Source organism: Aspergillus ochraceoroseus (genome assembly GCF_002846915.1).
Source record: "Aspergillus ochraceoroseus IBT 24754 chromosome Unknown P175scaffold_7, whole genome shotgun sequence".
In the NCBI taxonomy this organism is placed as follows: Eukaryota; Fungi; Ascomycota; class Eurotiomycetes; order Eurotiales; family Aspergillaceae; genus Aspergillus; species Aspergillus ochraceoroseus.
The window spans coordinates 1,036,750-1,054,576 of NW_024468482.1; the positions used below are offsets into that span (position 1 = coordinate 1,036,750).

The window sequence follows — 17,827 nt, forward strand, 5'->3', positions numbered from 1 at the left end:
TACTTGTTCTTCCTTCTTATCCGTCCCCACCTGTTCCGTGCCCCATTTTCCAATAACTCCCATGTTTGGGCTGCAATACCCCCAGGCTCTGGCATACTAATAAGCTCCTGCATTGCATTTGGAAATTAAATCATCTACAGACTGCCTGCGTGTGAAGCTCTTTTAAATTTTTGCTTTATTTTATTTCTTTATTTTTATTTGATTTTTATTTTCTCCATAACGCGTCTGTTTCCCCCCTCCTTTCTCTCCAAAGACAGTTCTTTACACTTCCTCTCCCACCCCTCTCTCCAGCTCTACTGCGCGCATTGGAATCACTGTCAATTCTGTCGCCAAACAGGTATTCGTTTGGCTCGGGAGGTGCGAATAAACCAAGCTTGCCTTAGTTTTCTGCGCAATCGGTTCTGATATGCGCAGTTATTGATTGGATTTTGGGACTATATCCTGTGGTACCAAGTCCCCGCGCAGAGGCAAAACTCGTAAGACCAACGCGCGCTTACAATTCTCTTCATAGTCCCTATTCAATTCCTTTCAGGAAAGGGGACAAATTAAAAGAATATCGAGAGCAGAGAGCCTTTCTGTCCGCAACATTTGGTCCAAGTTTCCACACATCCCCCCAAATCACTCTCGCCAAGCTGGAATCCTACGCGAGTCCTCCGCTCTCCCCGCCGACGCATTGGTCCATTGACCTCGATCCAGTGCGCAGGGGTGCTCTCGGGGGGATGGATGGTGATTCCCGACGCATGAAGCAACATGGTCGCCAAGCCCACTACGCGACAGCGTCGAGCATGTCCTCCCGTCGCTCCGCTGGGAGGTCATCCGGTGGCGCGGCAGACCGATTCAGGCAGGTTGGTCTCCATTCAACACGTGGAGACCCGTACCCAGGCGCAGGGAGGCCACGAATGTCTGCCTACATGGACTATGGATACACAGACAGCGCTTTTCAGGGCAGTGCGTTGCAGGAGGACGAATTGCAACCGTATCCGCCGACGTTGCGCGACCAACAGCGTCAGCAACCCTTCTCCCCATATGAGCCCGAGATGGTATACAACCTCGGTCAGCAGGGCCCGTCGCAAACCCCGTACGAGGTCGTGCCACCATACTCATCACGGCAGTCTGCAGCGATGGACTCACTTCCCGGCCAATTTGCCGTTTCACAGTATTTCTCTCCCAATGAGTCGGCAGGCACAGGGGGGGTCCCGCCACCTTACCTGGCTTCGCAGCTCTCTTTATCTGCTTATAACCAGTCGGGACCCATTGGACGTTCCAGCGCAACGCAGCCCTTTCCCGCAACTATGGCGGACATGACCCCGGTGGGGACGGCGGGACAACAGCAAGCACTATCACAACCTCAATCGCATGCGCGAGCCTCATTAGAAGCGCCTGGCTCGAATGAACCTTATCGACAATTTCAACAAGCATTGCGAGTAACGATCGATCATACACGCACCGGACGATTGGTAGAGGCTAGTCGATCATTACTGGAAATTTCCGAGTGGCTAGTGGCTAGTGCGCGGGAGCTTGGTATGTTTTCCCTCTTAGCGTTGGGGATGATTTTTCCCATCCATTTTCCACCTTTCCCAAGTTCCCACCCACATGCAACATAAACTTGCGTCCCAATGGATTGGTCATCCTCGTGCTTTCTTCTTTTCCCCTTTTCTCCCCCCCCCTCTGCGGGTTTCCTACTGGTTTGAGAATGTAAATTAGAGGGGGCTAATTTCGGGGATGCACCGGCGGTGCTGGGGCTAACTAATCTCAACAGGGATTCTTCGCGATGACCAAGTACTCCACTCCGACCGATTGAAACTATGGAATGACTTCAATATCTGCTGGCTTGCTCTCTGCCAAAAACAAAAAGACATGACGCAGGAACTCCTGCAAACCGGCCGTCAATCCTCCCGAACCCGCCTTCTTAGCGCCGACGCAATGGAGAACCTAGGCAATGAACTCATCCGACTGTGTGATCAAATGGAACAACACGGTCTGGTAGATTACCAGATGGGCATTTGGGAGGAAGAAATTCTGTCTGGTAGGTGGTTGCCCAAATGTCGGCTCCCCACTTTTGAGAGTTTTTTGTTGCTGACCCTCCGATGCAGCCCTAGGTCAGTGCTTGGACCTCATCGAAAGTCGACCGGAGCTCATCCGCAGCCGCCCTGTCGCGACCTCGCGCGCATGATGCTTTCAGCTCTAAGAACCGGGATCTAGTGCGGGCTCTAGTGCGCATCACCCACCCACTCGTCTCGCGCCAGTACTTTTGGGGACGGGCAGGATCCGCCCTAAGAGACTAAACCAGGGGCTAGTTTAACCCTTGAGGCTATAGCACCAGAAATAGGAAGCGCTATCGATTGATAGATTCGATTCGATTCTTTGCGAATTGTGATCCCCTCAATCGCGTTTCCCTGTCCCCTCTTCTCTCTTTCCTTTCCTTTCCTTTCCTTTCTTTTTCTTTTTCTTTTTCTTTTTTTTTTTTTTTTTTTTCAAATATGATCGTGACGGCGAAACGTCGGAAAAGCCACGACTTTCCTCATGGGGATATTCGACCACCAAGAACTTCAAACTTGTATCGGATGCGGTCTTACAGAGTATGTGACGACAAAACTTCACAAAAGTTCACCAAAGCAAAACCCGAAATAATGTCCCCAAAAGAGGGCGAGTCAGTTCCCTGTTTTCATTCGAGTCGGGTTGTAGATACCACTACTGTTGCATTTGCATTTACCTCTTTTAAGGCGCACCGGTTGAATCGAATTTTAGCGGCATAGATTTGGTTTGTTAGTTGGATTTGATTTGATTTGATATCCCGGCAGTACTCGGAATGTGGGATTGATTATTTATCGTTTTCGTTCTTCTCCATTATCGATATTAACTCATTGAGTGATTGAATGTTTACGATTCAGTGTTCGGCTGGGTGGCAGACAGGGGTTTGTTTAGGGCCTCCCTCGATCGTCAACGCTATTGAGGAATCATAATGTCCTATTATCCTTTGATTTTAATTTCCTTTTCCTTTTCCTTGTTTTGGTGTTGTTATCCTTGACTCCTCCATCTCTGATTTCAACCTTCCTTCGAAGAGAAGGACTAACTAAGCCTGTGTTCGATATTCATGTCTTGTACGATACTGATATAACCACCAGTAGACACCACCTACCTAGAGTTAGTTATGAAAGTTATTATTAAGTTATCAAGTTCACTCTATTCTACCCGACAGAATTCACCGAAAACAGATCTAGTTTCCATTCGTCACCGTTGATCAGATATGATCGACCCGTCAAGGTTCCGTACTCCGTAACAGAGTACTAGTATTATATTGTAGCATCCGTGCAGATCGACGACGAAAGCCGAACCTCGGAGTTTCCCGCCATCCCCCCCTTCCCTACCTAGGTACATTGATCACTATGTAACTTGGAATCTGGATGTGGATTTAGCCCTAACAAGAACACCTGCCACTCTATCTTTCCACCTACCTACCGAGATACAGTATCGTATCTACTTAACTACTACTCCCTAGGCTTGTACCGAGTCAGTCAAAGATCGTCCGTCCGTCGTCATGCAACAACCAGTCTGCGGAGAAAAAAAAAAACCCCTCAATCAGAATCCAGAAGAAATACTATACTACTACCTCTACCACGTAAGAGACCGTGCATACATGCATGCATGCATGTATGCATTGATTGATTGATTGATTGATTGATTGATTGATTGATTGCATGGCAGGGCATGGCGTGGCATGGCGTGGCATTACCCACCAGTCATCATTTTCTCATATACTTACATACCTACCTAAGGGACGGCGTACTCTACCTCTGTACCTGACGAGATGATGGCTTTTTATTAACCATTACTAAGGGGTCAAGGATAAATTAGTTAGTTAGTTATTCAGCACTTACTTACTTAACTTACATACATACTGTACTATTACTATTACCTAGTTAGGCTGGTAGTAACAATATTCATCCGAGTTCTGATCTGTTTCAGAAAGAGATCGCCTGAAACATTAAACGCCCCCGTGCTCATTACGTAGTTAGTAGGTAGTAAACTCCTAGCACTCGCAAGGGACCTAATGAAATTGCTGCGCTTTGCTTGACGTATCGTCTGCGATCTTAGGATTCGTTATAAATCGAACACTCGGTGTTTGGGGATTCTCAGGACCCGTTGGGATAGATAGTTTTTGTTTATGCCCATTCTACCATGTATACGGTGTGTTGTACGCCGACGAGTACTTACTAGTTGGTGTCCTAGGTAGGGGGGTAGCGCAATGGATCGGCATGGATCAGATAGTACATCATTCATCCCAAGGGAGAAGCCAGCTGTCTCTAAACTGTAGGTAGTGTGTCGTCTCGATCATAAGCATAGCAAATCGAATCGGCACGACAGGCATAAATACAAAACGGCGTAGCGGGGAGAGGCGGAATCAAAGAACAAGAGAAGCAGAAGCAGAAGCACAAGCATAAGAGGAAGAAAGCCAAGTTTCGCTAAATTTGATCTGAATGCCTTGTTAGTCACCATATCTGAATACCGATACAAACACAAACAATTATCACTCGATGTTTTGAGTATAGGCAACAAGAAAAAAAAAAAAAAAAAAAAAAAAAAAAAAAAAAGGGAACATACTCAAAGTCATACTCAAATTAACATCCGTGCTCTCAACCATATCCGTAAACTCCTCGAAACTGATCTTGCCATCGTGATCCTTATCCGCCTCCATGATCGTCTTGTCGACAATCTGTTGCAGCTGCACATCCTTCAGATTATTACCCACCATCATCTTCAGCACAATGAACAGCTCCCCGTTGGAAATATACCCGTCGCGATCGATATCGTATACTTTGAATGCGAACCGCAGCTTCTCTTCCTTGTTGCCCTTGGAGCTGAAGGCGGACAACCCCGAGACGAATTCCTGAAAGTCAACGTCGCCACCGCCGTCTTCATCGAAGATTGCGATCATTCTGTTCCTCCCATTATATTTGTTAGTTTTGAAGGCGGCTTGAGCCTAGCCGGGGGGGCGAGGAGTCGGACACGCACCGTGTGGCAAGAGGGTTGGACGAGACTTGCGGGAGGGAGAGGAACTCATCGCGATCGATTGTGCCGGAGTTATCCTGAACAAGTTAGATAGATCTTGGGTCGGTGCGATGTCGGGAAGGCTGACCTTGTCCAGTTTCATGAATCGCTTGCGGAGTCGGTCAACCTCGTCCTTGTCGACTAGCGGGGTCGACGGCAGTTAGTATCGAGCGGGCCCTAGTGTGATGACGAAGGAGCCTACAGTTGGATGCGGATACAATGTTCTCCAAAAGCTGGGAAGTCCCCAGAGAGCTCCGTCGCCTCCGCGCATATAGAGCGGCGTTGTTGGGCTCGTGTGGCTGATCCATGTCGTAGACGGTGCGCACAGGTCTGGAATTGAGGTCAGAGTCAAGTGAAGTGAAAAGAAAGCGCGGAAAAGAGAGAAAAAAAGCGAATGTATTATAGATAGAAGTTCTATTGAATTATGGTGAGCCAATGTTAGTTAAGTGATGCAGCTGCCAAACACAGGTGAGGTCAACATGCCAAGGGAAGAGCCCGTCCCAGCAATTTGATATCGGCCAGCCCCGCACTAACCCAATTCGGTCAGGCAAGCGAACCCCTGAGCCCGTGCGCCAGCCCAAAACAGGCCACGGCTAGGTGACATTGCAACGTCAACCCATCCGCCAGCGCTGTTGCTACGAGATTTCCGCCGTCAATATCTTCTACCACCCATCGCTGGCTATCAAAAAAATACTTCTACGCGATCTTCCATGATCAGACCTTTCGACTGATACCAATTTCGGGACCCCTACCCATGGTCGTTGCCCCTTCTACGCCCCAAACGTCCGCATGACTCGATACGGGGGATTGGGGAGGACGCGCCCTAAAAAGCTCACCTCCAAGGCGTCTATCCCCATTGTCAGGGAGCAGGAGATAGATCTTATTGAAGATGAAATCCAAAATGCCCTACAGCAGATCGAAACTGGTGTTGAGAAGGCTGAGGAGTCGGTGAGTGTTGCCCCCCGACCGTGTTTCCCCATCCCTGTCTATATCACGTGATATCATCCCGACCTCACCCCATGGTGAAAATTTTTGCACCGGGCTATAGCGGCCCCCAACAGCCCCCGCTAATGCTGATTTTTTTTGTATAGGAATTCCATTTGCAAGTCGCAATAAATGCAACTGCTCAGGGAAAAGTAGCAAATGAAGCCCACATCCCGACACCGGAGACCGTCCTTAGTAACCTTCGGTATGATGAGCTCTATCCCCCGGTGTTCTCGCAGCCAGCGACGTACATTCGCTTTTCCTCCACCGTGGAGGATTGCTGCGGGTGTCCGTACAACATGACTGGAGAGGATGAGGTATTCCTGAAGATCATGAACCAAAAGCGGGATGCTGCCAGTCGATGCAACGAGGATCAGTTCGAAGAAACAATGAACTTCTTCGAGGAGACGGCGCAATTGAAACAACCATTTGCCGCGGTAGATAACCCGCCTGTCTTGAGCTTCGCAGAAATGCAGGAAGCGATGGACGCCACCGTAGAGGACAGCGTAAAACGTTTTGCAAAGGACATATATGAGCACTGGAAGGAGAAGAGGTCCATCGATGGAAACCAATCACTCCTCGCTAGTCTCAAGGTGAGCGTCACTTTTCATGATCGTGCCATTTATCAAGTACTAACCGGCTCTTGCAGTTTGAAACTGGCCAAGATACCGATGACTCAGACCCGTATGTGTGTTTCCGTAGGCGTGAAGTCCGTCAGATTCGCAAGACTCGTGGCAGAGATGCTCAGAGTGCGGATAAACTGAAGAGGCTCAGGAAGGAATTGGAGGATGCTCGACAACTGGTTGCATTGGTCCGTCAACGAGAGTTAGCAAGGAAGGAGATGCTCGCCACTGAGCGGCTCGTTTTCCTTCAGCGTTCTGAAGTCAAGGAGATGAAGAGGAAACTCCACATCAAGGATGACGACGAGGACCTCATCAATCAGAAGGTGAGCATCATTCATGAGTATCACACCCCCATCACGATGCTAATCAAGCAAACAGCCCAAGAAAAAGCCAACAGAAGCACCGCCTATGCAGCGCCCAGCTGCCCCCCAACTGCGCATGCCTCCAAAACCTGGAACACAGTCTGCGGAAGATTTGCAGTTGTTGGAAGATGTCCAGGCCGAGAAGGAGAACGATATCGTTCGAGATATCAAGCAAAATATCGCGAAGCATGTCAAATGGAACGAGGGCTATGTGGATTTCACAAGATCCCCCCTTTCACCATCTCCTGAGAGGACATTTGATGGGAATTTCCGTCCTGCTATCACCACACAGCTGCCGACTCCTCCGTCTTCGGAATCTTCTGACAATATGATGGATACGGCCCTAGATACTGCAGGCCCCGTTTCTTTCCGTGATAAACTCGCTGCCCATGATCTGGTGATGAGTGAGGATACCAGCAAGATGCCTTCATTTAGAAGGCGTATCGGGCGTGGTGGTCGCCTGCTGATCGACCGTCGTAATCTTGCCGCACGTTGTAGAGTGGAATTGGATCCCTGGAAAGCAGACCGATTCAAGTATGACCAGGAAGATTCAGAGGACGATCTCGGCTATGAGATGGATCAGTATGATATTCAGATCATGCAAAACCGGGCGATCATGATCGCGAAAGCCCGAGATCAAGCACACGCGCAGGCGGCGCAAGTGCAAGCACAACGACGGTTGCAGGCCGAACAAGCTGCAGCCAGTAACCCATCAAATCCGGGGCAAACAACGGGATCCAATCTCGGGCCTGGCGCCGTTGCTCCCACATCTGAAACATGAGCCGGGCTTCATCTTTCTTCCCTCCCTGAACCTGTTTGTCTCTTCTCTCCGCGCCCACGAAGTCGATTTTAGCGGGCGTTCTTCCATATCGACCTGCGCCATCTTTGCTTACCCCCCAGTGTACTTTTATTCCTTCGAGATCTTGATTTGTGGGGCTGCATTTTTTAGTTGTCCTTTATCGCATACCCTTGAGACGCGCACCCACCCACCACCACCACCACCACCACCTTTCTCACTTGAATGCCGCGAAGTATTCGAAAATTTCAGGATAATGTCGTTGATGGTTATCTTATCCCTTTTTTAACGACCTAGGATTATGCGAATGTTAGTGTACATAGCCAGTTTTTCTTTTTCTCTCTTGCTCTGAATTTTTTTTTTTTTATTTCCCCTGCAGTCGATGGATGGATGGGTCGATAGAATCATGTACGGATAGCGGAGCTATGAGGTCAGCAACGAAGAAAAAAAAAACAATAATTAATCAATTCTAATAAAACGCAAAAAAAGAAAACTTTTTCCCACGCCTGGTATTATAGAGTATATCGGAAAATCGAGGACGATGGACTAGGTTCTTTGCGCTTTTGTTCTCCGCGAATCGTGGTCATCCCCGCTCGCGGTTCTTTTGTGAGCAGCTGGAGCGGAATTGGCTAGATAGGCGTCGAGTTTGGCAGAGAGATCCTGGAGGATCTCCTTTTCACCGAGTCGAACTTGGATGGCCATTTTTAGTCGTCGGGTAGATCCCTCGGCAGGGCCGGAGGTGGCTTCTAACTGCTTGAGCTGGGCCAGGAGTTCTTGGTCTTGCAACAATGTTGTGCCGTATTGAGATTGGTTGAGCTGGATTGCTCTAGAGAGAATTCTTGCTTCTGGTTGTCCGAATGATGGCTTCGGGGGCTTTTGTTTTTGCTGGAGGCGCGCGAGTTCCTCGACCGGCAATGCCAGGGTCTTGAGAAGTAAGAGAAGCTCATCCGGGAGGATATCTGTCAGCGAGTCCTTGGATGAAGGTCTGGGAATGGCGTATCCGTCATCAAGGAGTTCTAGGGATTCTAAAAGTTGGAGCTATACGGTTTAGAGTTAGGGATTTTCTGGGAGAAAAAGAGCAGAGGCGAGGTTCATACGGAGGGTTGACTTTCGATGCTGGCATTTTGAAGGCTGGCCGCGTTGCAGAGTTGACTGAGTGATAATTCAATAACATCGTAAGGGGCGTAGTTATCTGTCACATAGCCGTAGCGTCTCAGAAGATCAGCACGGGGGATCTCTCCGTAGTCGTTGAAAATCTCTTCTCCTGCTTTGATGGGTTTGATGGCCTTCATAGCCAAGGAATCTTCTTCCTGGAATAGACGGGCCTGGAAATTCAAAAATTAGAACGAACAGGTAGTAAAGGCAAAGCGCAGTAAGGACTCACGTTGTTCCGGTCTCCGTCTGCGTTCAACATGTCTGCGAGAGGCACCATACCCTTGGATGATTGTTCATCTTCTTCGTCAGTCAAATATCCATCTTCACCAACACGCTCGTCGTCCCCGTCATCAGGCTTCTCGATATCGAACGCATAGGCCATAATAAGCGAACCCATGATGTGGGAAAGGTGAAGAAGGGCTTGGGCGCCGACATCACCATCGTACGAAGGCAGACCGCCAATGGGCGGGAAAAGAGAAGGATTAGATCGTATGATTGGGGCTATCGTTTCAAGAATAGATTCCTCTGCACTCTGCTTTCCGATTTTGTCGACAATCGCACTTCCCTGAAGCTCTTGAAGCTCGGACGGTGACCAGAACATCAGGGTGTCGAAATTTTGGGGAAGAACCTTAAAGTACGGGGCCCAGGCAGACTGATCGCCTAGGAGACACTCATAGATCATCACTAGGATAAGCGACAGCCATGGGCCAAGTTCCTCCACGTCTTGGGGAAGAAGATCCTTCAGCTTCGAATTGTAAGTCGAGAGAACGAGACCGCGGGGAATTGTGAAAAGCTCTTCGCCTTCGAGAATATCGGCCTGAGCGACTAATATGATGACACCAACGAATCAGATTGGGAGTCACTTTCAACAATGAAAACACTCGATCAGGCTAGAAATGGGCTGCTCAGGGAGGGGAAAACTCGGGAGGGTCCAAAAACATACCGACACCTCTTCCGGCAGCGTTCCCTCTTAAATCCGCGATAAGAATCTTTGAATTCACCCTGACACCGGGTCTACTAGCCAGCCAGGTAGCAAACTCATCGGACTGACGTTGGAAACTCCCAGATTCAGTAAAATGGGCTGAGGATGACATGGCCGGGGGACAAGAAAGGTTGGTTGTGGGAGATCAGCAAGAAAATCAAACCCAAGCCACACACACACACTGACAATTTAAGCTCCGGAAAAGAAAGGAGCGAGACAGGTAATTATAAATTCAAGAGCCCGAGATGGAGAATCATAAAAGGAAACAAGAAACCGCACCGGAATTATGGGAAGAGGGAAGAAACAGCAGACGGGGGAAGAGGAGTAGGAAGACCTCCAAAAGTGGGCTGGAGGGAGAGGAGGAGTATTGTATAGGTACCGTCGGATAAACGCAGCAGCGGAAGTGCCGTAAGAGACCCCCCCAAAAGGTACGTCCACGCACCAATCGATAAGCGTTGCTGATAAAAAAGATTCTTGGATCTGGATTTGCCCCTCAACCGCTGTGGATTGTGAAAGCTCTATACAAACATCCAGACCTCTTATAACCCTATCTACCTTTATATGATTTTATTTATTGTTTTCTCGTCCACCCCATAGACACGTTTTATCTGTTGTCATGATTGCTATCGGTCTCGAAGGCTCCGCCAACAAGCTTGGTGTGGGCATCATGCTGCATCCCGACGATGGAAGCACCCCGCAGGTCCTCGCGAATATTCGTCACACATATGTCTCCCCTCCAGGCGAGGGATTCCTCCCCAAGGACACAGCTAGGCATCATCGAGCGTGGGTTGTAAAGCTAGTGAAGAAAGCGCTCAAGGAAGCTCGTCTATCCGCCGATGATGTGGATTGTATCTGTTACACCAAGGGTCCCGGGATGGGAGCTCCGCTTCAAAGTGTAGCTGTGGCCGCTCGTATGTTGAGTTTACTCTGGGGGAAGGAGTTGATTGGTGTTAATCACTGTGTTGGACGTATGTATATTTTCTACAGATTCAAGGGTTAGCTAGTGCCTAACCTGACACATTCCACTAGATATCGAAATGGGGCGCCTTATCACTGGAGCTACAAACCCCGTGGTCCTCTACGTCTCCGGAGGAAACACCCAAGTGATTGCTTACAGCTCTCAAAGATACCGCATTTTCGGCGAGACTCTCGATATGGCAGTCGGCAACTGCCTCGACCGGTTTGCCCGAACCCTACACATTTCGAATGACCCGGCCCCGGGATACAACATCGAGCAATTAGCAAAGAAAGGCAAACAATTGGTTGATCTACCATATACCGTGAAGGGCATGGACTGCTCGATGTCCGGAATATTAGCTGCGATCGATGCCCTAGCTGTTACACATGGTCTCGACGGGGCCGAAAAGGAAGCCGAGGAAGGAGACGCAACTGCAGATACCCCAATGTCGGATGGCGTTGATAATGTTAAGCCCACACGGGCGGATCTATGCTTCTCACTCCAGGAGACGGTGTTCTCTATGTTAGTCGAGATCACGGAACGTGCGATGGCGCATGTCGGGTCGAAAGAGGTTTTGATCGTGGGAGGCGTGGGCTGTAATGAACGACTACAGGAAATGATGGGAATTATGGCGCGAGACCGTGGAGGAAGTGTTCATGCAACAGATGAGAGGTTTTGTATTGATAACGGCATCATGATTGCGCAGGCTGGTTTACTTGCATACAAAACGGGATTCCGAACACCGCTGAAGGAATCTACGTGTACGCAACGATTTCGAACGGACGATGTGTTTGTGAAATGGAGGGATTAGCCTGCCTTTTTTTTTTTTTCCATGAATATTGGAATATAATAGAGTTTAGAATTCAACAAAATAAAACAACCCATTGTATGTGACTAAATGCAATTGGATTTAGGAAATGCTAAATGACTTGTTCACTCTCAGTGAACAGCAAAAACATCTATATTAGTCAAATCCGACTCCTGTATCTAAACCAGAGTAGACCTTGTACTTTGGTTCTTCTGTATGTACATGGATTTGTCAAGAAGAAGAAGAAGAAGAAGAAGAAGAAAAAAGGACAAATAGCGAGACACCTAACCAAATAACTTGCATTGCTGCCGTGCGCTGCCCTAAAACGCCAAATAAATGAGAAAGAAGCAAGGCAAAAGATGACCCTCCAACCACTGCAGATGGCTTTTGTTATTAGAACCCCTCAGAAGTCAAGGTAACAGCAAATTTCCGGAAGGCTAGGTTTCCGATGCAAGACCTCGGATATGTTCATTCCCCAGGGAGGAGCTCTGAGTGCAGCGGATGCCTTGAACAAGGCTTTATAAAGATTTCTGCAAGTCGGAATTTTGGAGACAAGAGAAAAAAAACCCCAGAAAATTCCGAGTGGAGGTCAAGGCAGAGCACCAAATGCAGTTCGGATCGATCGGGGAGCAGATATATCACATTATGGTTACCCAGGAATTGAAAGAGGGGTGGGTGATATTGGGACTATCCACCTTGGCGCGTTATTTATTCACCAATGTCCCCAGTGGGCTTGTACAATATTGTTGTAACATACTGCAGCCAAGTATGTTAGTGATTTATTTTCCAAATAATGATTAACATGGAGCAAATCACCTTTCTTTTGTATCTGGTTGTTACGCTTGTGGCTAGAACACCGTTCTTTATGCTGCTAGTGGCCAGATGATTTAGGACGGTATGATTGGGATAGTTGAGAACGCTGCTATCATCCTTCATTGGCGTGGTCCCGTTTAAAATCGACTTCCCAAGGAAAAGGGGAAGACTTGGTGGGGTGGGCGCATCGCCGATGATGTTGACGGCTTGCTGGTAACTCTGGCTTTCCTCATCCTTGTCAAGGTCCACAAGGAATGGTGGGATAATGTTACGGAAATCCCCAGGGGGGATTTCTTCAGGTTCTTCCTTGTCGGACTCGTCGTCCACGCTGGATTCGAGTTTGTCACCTCCAGCAAGGCCAGGTAGAACCTGTGGGGAGTGGATTCCAGGAGGAACGCCGCCCTTATCACTCTCTCGCCTCGACCGGTTGACATCGTCCGCACTCACTTCGATGTAGTTGACCAGATGATTTGTAAAGTCGACCGCAGTTGGAAGGTTGTCGGAGACGCGCATCTCACCATCGACAATAAATTTCAAATAGTGTGTGCCTGGACGGAGATTTAATTTTGCCGACATAACCCCAGGTTTATTTTCACTAATCCAAGGCGAAGAATCTCAATTAGTCCGCGAATAAATGCCACCAGAACACGGGTCACAAAAACATGGATTATCGCATACCTTTTATGTAGGCGGAACTTCTTCTCCCAGTTAACGAATGTTCCGGTGACATACAGCTTGTCGCCACCGCCAGTCCATTCTATAGTTGTCGGAACTGCCCTGCCCACGCCGCTGCTAGTGTATGGCTGCAACTCATCCAGTGTATCGTCATCCTCGATGGTGGTGGGATGGTTTGCGGTATCTGTCTGATCGTCTAGGACCTGATTAGGTGGCAGACCGGGTTCTTCTGGGCCGCTAATCGGAGACCCGGGGGTAGCTGTGGCATCTCCAATCGGCAATGGCATCCGTGGGGGACGCTGGAGATGTGTCGAAGCACTGTAATACATCTTATGGGGAGGACCAGAAGGAGCGACAGGCTGATAAGGATCCCGTCGAGGAGCGGTCCGGGAGACGGGGACCTGGACAGGGTTAGATGGGTCGGGAGACTGAATGTCTCTCGAGCGATATTCCGTCTTCCTAGGCTCGTGTCGATCCGGCCGATCTAAATTCCGCGAAGGCGAATCCGTGGCATTTCGTGATTGCAGGCGATGCTGGACTGAAGGCTGGTTTTGGGAGGATGAATGGCCGGTCGCATTTTCTCTAGAGGCAGATGGGTCGGCCACAGAGGCTTTCGCGCTGCCTGATAGGGCATTAAGCGATGGCTGACGAGCCACTCTCGAAGCCGTCAGGCCCGTAGTGCCCGAAGTCGTTGGCCCATCTCCGAGAGGGCCTTTGGAAGGATTATTGCCCATCTGCCGGGGGGGGGCGGGGGGAATCCTGGGTCACAAAGAAGGGGGGGGGGGGGGGGGGGGACGGGGATAAATGGAAGAATCAAACGAAAAGACCAGTATTGAGGGCTCCCGTGAGTGATAAATGGAACAGACACGAGTGGGCGATGAGATTGTGTAGATCAAGATGCCCGCATTAGAGCGCCAATCCGAAGAGGCTGAGGGGCAGAGCACGGATTCGAAGACGCGATAGATCAGGGAAAGGGTTTACTCGGCCAGTGAAAGACTGAGAGATGAGAAGGCAGGGGGAAGATAATCTATCTAAGCTAGTATTAAACACTCATACAACGGGATACCCGAGCGACCGAAGAGAAATGGACAGGAATGACAGTATTGCTGAAGTTGGCGGCGATGATGATGTCGATAAGACAATAGGAACAACCTCAGAGTCTGGCCCAAAACGTCAAATTAGGGCTTAGGGCTCTACGCTCTCGAACTGTTCATGTTCCCGTTTTGCTGAAGTCTTATTGTTCGAGTATCACTGGGGAGAGTATACAGTAGATGATGGAAATCGAAATTGATGTAGATGTAATTTACTGCTTGACAGTTTTAGTTTACTTTGTTCTAGCGAATATGGTGCTATAGCGGGTACTCGATGACCTGGCATGCGTTGGTTACAAACCAAGTTATAGTTAGTACGGTCTCAATTTTCCCCGTAGATAGAGGCCAGTTGGCAGAGGGAGAAGGACCGAAATACACCCATACTAAGTACTTCAAGAGGATGTAGGTTAGGTACTTAGAGGTATGCTACCAGCTACCTAGTACCTACATTCTCTGATTGGCCACCATTTGTATAGCTTGAAGATATATTTATTCTGCCAGGGTTGGCCGCCTATGACATGTTATGTTGCTTCAGAGTAAGTAACTCAAGTCCACTCTTCCACTATTAAACCAACATTAGAACCTGAACAACTCCATTATTCTACCAATGGGTTGGCTTTCAGGTCTATCAACCGGCCTTTCCATTGTCCTCATTTCCCCCCTGGTATATGTAGCATCCGTCGGATATTTTCTCCTGGTGCTTCTGGCAGCACCGGTGATAAAAATTTGCTCCGTTGTTCTTCACTTGGTCCTGATACCCTTGCGAATACTGAGTAAATTTGAGGTACGCGGTGCTGCTCGACTGTCCCTAGCTTGCTGTCCGTGGGATGGAATTACTAGGGGCTAATTTTGGGATATTTATTTCTAGGCACTATTTATCTACCTCGGAGTGGCTTTGCTGACAGGCGTTGGTTTGGGGGTTTTCCTCTATTTGGCCACCACTTTCACTGTCCATCTATTAAATCGTGCCCTGGGCGCATCATCAAGGACTCGACCGGGACTCGAATTGAGATCCAAGGACGGTCTACGTCGTCCGCTCAAGGATGCTAAGACTGTATACCAAGGTGACTCTACTTTATCCAACGATGATTCCTGGATGGGCTGGGGCTGGCAAAAAGAGGCGAGTCTTTTGAACAATGGAGGACTTTTGTCAGGAACGATTCTAGAAGAAGAAGAAGAGTCCAGCCAGGACTCTAATTTCGAGAGCAAATCCTAAGGAAGTCTTTTAATATAATAATAAAATTGGATGTGTGCTTCTCGAGGTTGACTAGGAGTTCTAGATCATGGAGCTATCTAGGTGCTTAAATTGACTTTAATGTATCATGAAACATGGCGTTGGTGCTTCCTACAGCAATCTAATTGTTTACTAGGGAATGATCTTAACAACATTCATTTCTAAAATGATATGTCATACCTTTTTGTTAAAAAAAAAAAAAGAAGAAAAGAAAAGCAGGAAAAAAAACCATTGCGTGGAAAAGAAATCCAGCGCTCAAGTATGACGTATGACCCGACACGTGCCAGTGACGCTGTTCGATAAACAGTCAAAAAAAAAAAAAAGTCTCATCACAATAAGCTGCTTACTTGTCCTTCCAACAATTGGAAGGGGAACATATCTTCTTCATTTGAATTATTCTTATCATTATTATCATGTTATTCCTTCTTACTACTCTCCCTCTCCTTTCTTCTCTTGTCCCATGAGCTTCTATTGCAGCTGGAGACTTCATACTTATCTCCCTGTTCCGCCAGCTCCGCCTGGGTTCAGGTCATAGACATCACCTTGCCTTCGAGTTCGATGTCTTTCTGCTCCTGGTGACCGTCCACTCCTTTGCCCTCACTAGACACATTGAAAGGAGCGGAATCTCCCATTTCCAATTCCTGGCGAATTGGAGAAGTCTGTGCGACCAAGTGCGACCGGAATTAGTCAAGCAATACATACGGGCCACAATCGCCAATTGATTGTTCGCCGCGCTTATCGAAGGCCAGCGTGGAAGGATCGACACAGCCGCCTCTTTCACGCACGACACCAAAGTAATGATTCCACGGCGACCGATGGCGCGAGTGCGCGTACTATTATTGCTAGCTACAATAATAACTCTCTTTTCTCTCTGGTCTCTTTCGCGATATAGAAAGTCCTCCCCAAACCTCAGGTCTCCAAGCACTGCGGGAGCTTCGTCATCCTCCAGTGGATATGCCAGAGTCGTGCATGAGCCTGAGGGCCACATTGAGTTTTGGCGCCAATTTCAACCGATTTTAATTCTCTCTACGCCAAAATGCGAGTCGCCAATGAGGATGGGAAATGCTCCGTCTATCAGAGTCGAGGAATCAGATCCGAATAATCGACCTGAGATGCTGGACATGCTACCCGATGAAGTTGAGGAAATGAAGAACACGCATACCCGATTTGTCGAGGCAATTGAAAGTAATCCACCGCATCTACACTATACCCCCAATACAAAAGGCCTCGTCTCTACCGCTGGAGGCTCGTATCTGCCCGTGCTGGTGATTTCTCTCCGAATGCTTAGGAGAACAAGCTCAGAACTCCCCGTCGAGGTCTTCTTAGCCTCTGACGAAGAATATGAACCTTTTATCTGCGATGTAGTTCTCCCCTCTTTGAATGCGCGATGCGTGGTGCTCTCCCGCATTCTGGATGCGGTCCCCAAGATTATGGAAATCGAGAAATACCAATTCAAGCTCTTCGCGATGCTCTTTTCTTCCTTCGAAGAGATCCTATTTCTGGATGCCGATTCTTTCCCTTTGCTCCCACCAGATTCATTATTTACGAACGAGCCATTCAAATCGAGGAAGATGGTCACTTGGCCTGACTTCTGGGCATCCACAGTCTCTTCCTACTACTATGAGATTGCCTCTCAGCCGAAGCCCGAAAACACTCTTCGGCAGTCGACAGAATCGGGCGAGGTGCTGATCTCAAAGAAAACCCACCAAAAAACACTCCTTCTTAGCACCTACTACAACCTATGGGGACCCTCATATTACTACCCTTTGCTCTCGCAAGGCGCTGCAGGAGAAGGTGACAAAGAAACCTTTGTCGCCGCCGCCTTAGCCGTCGATGAGCCGTACTACCAAGTCTCCGAAGGCATCGTTGCAATCGGCCACCCGACAGCTGGTGGCCTTGCAGGCTCAGCAATGGTCCAGTTCGACCCTACAGAAGACTACGCCTTAAGACGCGATGGTGCCAGCCGTGACGCCGATGCGCCTACTCCCCGAGCATTTTTTATTCATGCCAACTTCCCCAAATTCAATCCGGCTACGATATTCGAAAAGGGAGAAGTGAACCCTGCATTCGCAGATGACGGCAGCTACACCCGTGCCTGGACTGTTCCCGAAACCCTGATTCAGGACTTTGGAACTGATATCGAGAAGCACTACTGGAAAGAAATTCTCTGGACGGCTTGCGAGCTCGAGAACCAGTTCCAAACCTGGAGGGGTAAGAAGGGCATCTGCAAGGACGTAAGGAGATACTGGAACGCCATCTTTGCAAATGAGAAAGGGAAGCAGTAAAATGAGTTCCAT

The 17,827-nt window shown here is 48.6% G+C and overlaps 8 protein-coding genes across 8 annotated transcripts; 5 read left to right on the plus strand and 3 right to left on the minus strand.

Annotated features, from left to right (window-relative positions):
• Positions 1–719: 719 nt before the first annotated feature.
• P175DRAFT_0511208 (uncharacterized protein) lies at positions 720–2,173 on the plus strand (the record flags this gene model as incomplete). Its single annotated transcript, XM_040898576.1, has 4 exons — positions 720–1,040; positions 1,062–1,521; positions 1,760–2,026; positions 2,094–2,173. The coding sequence occupies 4 exons, from the start codon at positions 720–722 to the stop codon at positions 2,171–2,173; spliced, it is 1,128 nt and encodes a 375-aa protein (XP_040750136.1).
• A 2,199-nt stretch (positions 2,174–4,372) lies between these two features.
• Positions 4,373–5,588, minus strand: cnaB (calcineurin regulatory subunit B). Its single transcript, XM_040892850.1, has 5 exons — positions 5,252–5,588; positions 5,138–5,190; positions 5,014–5,087; positions 4,603–4,937; positions 4,373–4,474 (listed from the first exon to the last, which is right to left on the minus strand). Exons 1-5 carry the CDS (start codon positions 5,355–5,357, stop codon positions 4,464–4,466), a joined length of 579 nt encoding a protein of 192 aa, XP_040750137.1. The 5' UTR covers positions 5,358–5,588; the 3' UTR covers positions 4,373–4,463.
• Positions 5,589–5,620: 32 nt separating this feature from the next.
• Positions 5,621–7,799, plus strand: P175DRAFT_0484224 (enhancer of polycomb-like protein 1; the record flags this gene model as incomplete). Its single annotated transcript, XM_040895561.1, has 4 exons — positions 5,621–5,997; positions 6,141–6,626; positions 6,683–6,979; positions 7,035–7,799. Exons 1-4 carry the CDS (start codon positions 5,839–5,841, stop codon positions 7,797–7,799), a joined length of 1,707 nt encoding a protein of 568 aa, XP_040750138.1. The 5' UTR covers positions 5,621–5,838.
• A 280-nt stretch (positions 7,800–8,079) lies between these two features.
• Positions 8,080–10,063, minus strand: P175DRAFT_0550824 (ribosomal lysine N-methyltransferase; the record flags this gene model as incomplete). The annotated part of the gene is made up of 4 exons (XM_040900440.1): positions 8,080–8,852; positions 8,912–9,139; positions 9,199–9,794; positions 9,913–10,063. 4 exons carry the CDS (start codon positions 10,061–10,063, stop codon positions 8,361–8,363), a joined length of 1,467 nt encoding a protein of 488 aa, XP_040750139.1. The 3' UTR covers positions 8,080–8,360.
• Positions 10,064–10,453: 390 nt separating this feature from the next.
• kae1 (O-sialoglycoprotein endopeptidase) lies at positions 10,454–11,804 on the plus strand. The gene is made up of 2 exons (XM_040900927.1): positions 10,454–10,919; positions 10,981–11,804. The coding sequence occupies exons 1-2, from the start codon at positions 10,568–10,570 to the stop codon at positions 11,718–11,720; spliced, it is 1,092 nt and encodes a 363-aa protein (XP_040750140.1). The 5' UTR covers positions 10,454–10,567; the 3' UTR covers positions 11,721–11,804.
• Positions 11,805–12,488: 684 nt separating this feature from the next.
• Positions 12,489–13,939, minus strand: P175DRAFT_0495116 (putative Snf1 kinase complex beta-subunit Gal83; the record flags this gene model as incomplete). The annotated part of the gene is made up of 2 exons (XM_040896055.1): positions 12,489–13,125; positions 13,209–13,939. 2 exons carry the CDS (start codon positions 13,937–13,939, stop codon positions 12,489–12,491), a joined length of 1,368 nt encoding a protein of 455 aa, XP_040750141.1.
• A 932-nt stretch (positions 13,940–14,871) lies between these two features.
• On the plus strand, positions 14,872–15,693 carry P175DRAFT_0525531 (uncharacterized protein). Its single transcript, XM_040899415.1, has 2 exons — positions 14,872–15,080; positions 15,165–15,693. The coding sequence occupies exons 1-2, from the start codon at positions 14,904–14,906 to the stop codon at positions 15,510–15,512; spliced, it is 525 nt and encodes a 174-aa protein (XP_040750142.1). The 5' UTR covers positions 14,872–14,903; the 3' UTR covers positions 15,513–15,693.
• A 652-nt stretch (positions 15,694–16,345) lies between these two features.
• Positions 16,346–17,815, plus strand: P175DRAFT_0511213 (alpha-mannosyltransferase; the record flags this gene model as incomplete). Its single annotated transcript, XM_040898577.1, has 1 exon — positions 16,346–17,815. The coding sequence occupies one exon, from the start codon at positions 16,346–16,348 to the stop codon at positions 17,813–17,815; it is 1,470 nt and encodes a 489-aa protein (XP_040750143.1).
• Between the last annotated feature and the right edge of the window lie 12 nt (positions 17,816–17,827).

Excerpts from the sequence above, each read along its gene's own strand:
- P175DRAFT_0525531 (XM_040899415.1), top strand. The coding sequence starts at position 14,904 with ATGGGTTGGCTTTCAGGTCTATCAACCGGCCTTTCCATTGTCCTCATT. Across the intron at positions 15,081-15,164 it reads GAATACTGAGTAAATTTGAG|GCACTATTTATCTACCTCGG; the intron begins GTACGCGGTGCT and ends ATTTATTTCTAG.
- kae1 (XM_040900927.1), top strand. The coding sequence starts at position 10,568 with ATGATTGCTATCGGTCTCGAAGGCTCCGCCAACAAGCTTGGTGTGGGC. Across the intron at positions 10,920-10,980 it reads TGTTAATCACTGTGTTGGAC|ATATCGAAATGGGGCGCCTT; the intron begins GTATGTATATTT and ends ACATTCCACTAG.
- cnaB (XM_040892850.1), bottom strand. The coding sequence starts at position 5,357 with ATGGATCAGCCACACGAGCCCAACAACGCCGCTCTATATGCGCGGAGG. Across the intron at positions 5,088-5,137 it reads GATTCATGAAACTGGACAAG|GATAACTCCGGCACAATCGA; the intron begins GTCAGCCTTCCC and ends TAACTTGTTCAG. Across the intron at positions 4,938-5,013 it reads TCCAACCCTCTTGCCACACG|AATGATCGCAATCTTCGATG; the intron begins GTGCGTGTCCGA and ends TGGGAGGAACAG.